Source organism: Nansenia antarctica, assembly GCF_963989245.1.
Source record: "Nansenia antarctica genome assembly, chromosome: 2".
In the NCBI taxonomy this organism is placed as follows: Eukaryota; Metazoa; Chordata; class Actinopteri; order Argentiniformes; family Microstomatidae; genus Nansenia; species Nansenia antarctica.
This window is the reverse complement of record NC_137675.1, coordinates 27,809,326-27,811,825: the sequence shown is the minus strand read 5'-3', so window position 1 is coordinate 27,811,825 and position 2,500 is coordinate 27,809,326. Positions and strand designations below refer to the sequence as shown.

Below are 2,500 nucleotides of genomic sequence, written 5' to 3'. Positions count from 1 at the left end.
GAGCAGTTTTTTATGAGGTTTCCCACAGGAGTTGAATTTCAACCTTTTAGGACATGTTATTACACACCTTTAGAAACACATTGGTGAAGAAATTTCTTGGTAACGATTTACTTCGCAGATTTTCATATGTTTCCCTTACTACAATGACAATAAAGTTAAATCGAATCTGATCTCTACTGTCTCTAGCCCAATAAAGTGCCCTGTAATAATAATAATAATAATAATAACCTTTATATTTATAGCACTTTTCCTGCAAACGTTGCAGCTTTAACATATCCACACAGCATAATAAAAATACACAATAGTAATAATATAAACTAGATCATAAAACAAGAATAAACCATACAACCCATGGGGCATAGAACAAAGATAAACTAAATCACACACACGCATGCACACACACACACACACACACACACACACACACACACACACACACACACACACTCACACAGACACACACTCACACAGACACACACACACACACTCACACACACACACACACACACACACACACATTTACAGTCTCTGTCTGTCACCCCCCCCCCCCCCCCCTCCAACATGGTGACCCTGACCCTGTGCTCACCCTGTTGCCTTGGCTAGAGAACTTCTTCACTGAGTCAGCAAGACCCTGGGCAAAACGCTGCAGCACCTTCTCATACTCTACAGAGAGAGAGAGAGAGAGAGAGAGAGAGAGAGACACAGAGAGAGAGAGAGAGAGAGAGAGACAGAGACAGAGACAGAGACAGAGACAGAGACAGAGACAGAGAGACAGACGCATGCATGCAAGATATGTCGAGGGTCAGAGTTCAAACCAGGAACCTGTTATGACGTATGTGAGTTAGTGTGTGGCGCCGCTAAACGCCCCTGTAGGCCTGTTTCATACCTGGTTCTTCTTCTGTGCTTACAGTTCGGTAAGTGTTCTGACCCGGGTCGGTAGAGAGCAGCCTGTCCATGAGTCGCAGTCGGAACCCCCCGCCCCGGGGTCAAGGGGCCGCCCGGGCCAAACAGGTAACCCACAGGAGCGTGGAGAGGTTGTCTGATAGGGCCTTCTGATGTTAAGTCTCTAGGGCCGTGTTCCAATATCCTTTCTTGCACTCTATATAGGGTTAGGGTTAGGGTTACTGTATACTTGGTATATGATGCTCTATATAGAGGGTATACTGTATACTTGGTATATGATGCTCTATCTGACTCTAGAGGGTATACTGTACTTGGTATGTGATGCTCTATCTAGAGGGTATACTGTACTTGGTATGTGATGCTCTATCTAGAGGGTATACTGTATTGGTATATGATGCTCTATCTAGAGGTAATGCTGGACTTGGTATATGATGCTCTGAGGGTATATTTTACTTGGTGTAGGATGCTCTAGATAGAGTAGAATAATGCATTTTGGAACACAGCCTATGATTTGTAGTACAGGTGTGAAACATTGGGTGCGTTCGTAAATTTGCTCTGGAAATCTGATAATTTGATTGGACAAGAGGCATTCCATGAGTGTTGATCAGATTCTAGAGCGAATTTACGAACACAGCCATTGATGGATGACGCGGTCCTGCATGAGTAGGATCCCAAATTACCCCAGTGTCACTTGTTGTAGAAAAAGAAAAAATAATAATCTTAATTCTTCCTTCTTCTAGAATTATGATTGCCAATGGCCCCTGGCCCTAGCATAGATCACTTTTTCTATGTGCTATGACTGATGGACAGATGATTCACTTACTTAGACAAATGTATTTGTTGTAAGTCGCTTTGGATAAAGGTGTTTTGCTAAATGCCAAAAAAATTCAAATGTAATGTAAACCATCTCTCTCTCTCTCTCTCTCTCTCTCTCTCTCTCTCTCTCTCTCTCTCTCTCTCTCTCTCTCTCTCTCAGATGGGGCTACTCCTGGACCTGTCCCCGGATGGAGGGATGGATGATGGGGGGAATGAAGAAGAGCTGGAGGCGGAGCTGCTGGCTCTAATGGGCGGGGGCGGGCCCCCGGGGAAGAAGGGGGGAGGAAAAGGTTGGCGTCGTTGTGTTTTACTCAGCATGAAATTAATTATTATTCAGTAACAATTAACATCTTGCCCTTACACTATGGCTAGTGAAAATAATAATAATAATAATAATAATAATAATAATAATAATAATAATAATAATACATTATTACAATACAATACGAGGAGACAGGAGATGTCTCATACTCACATACTCACTTACTCACATACTCACATTACTGTTGATTTGCATTCTGCTGCTATTACTTTATTCTATTATTGTTGATTTGCATTCTGCTGCTATTGACACTATTGACTATTGTTGTTTTTATATCCTGTTCATTTTATTCCTGATTTTGTATTCTCAATGTCGAATGAACCTGAACCCAAGAATTTGACTCTGCGTACCCGTACACATAATGTAATAAAAGTGAAATTCTGATTCTGATTCTGATTGCGTGTCTCTCCTCAGCTGTTCCCATGGCCGACATTGAACGCATGGCAGCTCTCTGCATGA

The 2,500-nt window shown here is 42.3% G+C and overlaps 1 protein-coding gene across 1 annotated transcript in view; it reads left to right on the top strand.

Annotated features, from left to right (window-relative positions):
• Positions 1–954: 954 nt before the first annotated feature.
• cc2d1a (coiled-coil and C2 domain containing 1A) overlaps positions 955–2,500 on the top strand; it is a gene marked incomplete at its 5' end in the record, with an annotated part of 28,383 nt that continues 26,837 nt past the window's right edge. Inside the window, 3 exons of the mRNA XM_080522924.1 lie at positions 955–1,011; positions 1,880–2,021; positions 2,456–2,500. The exon at positions 2,456–2,500 is cut by the window's right edge and continues 59 nt beyond it. Coding sequence (XP_080379050.1) covers positions 955–1,011; positions 1,880–2,021; positions 2,456–2,500 — 244 coding nt within the window. The remainder of the gene's footprint in view (positions 1,012–1,879; positions 2,022–2,455) is intronic.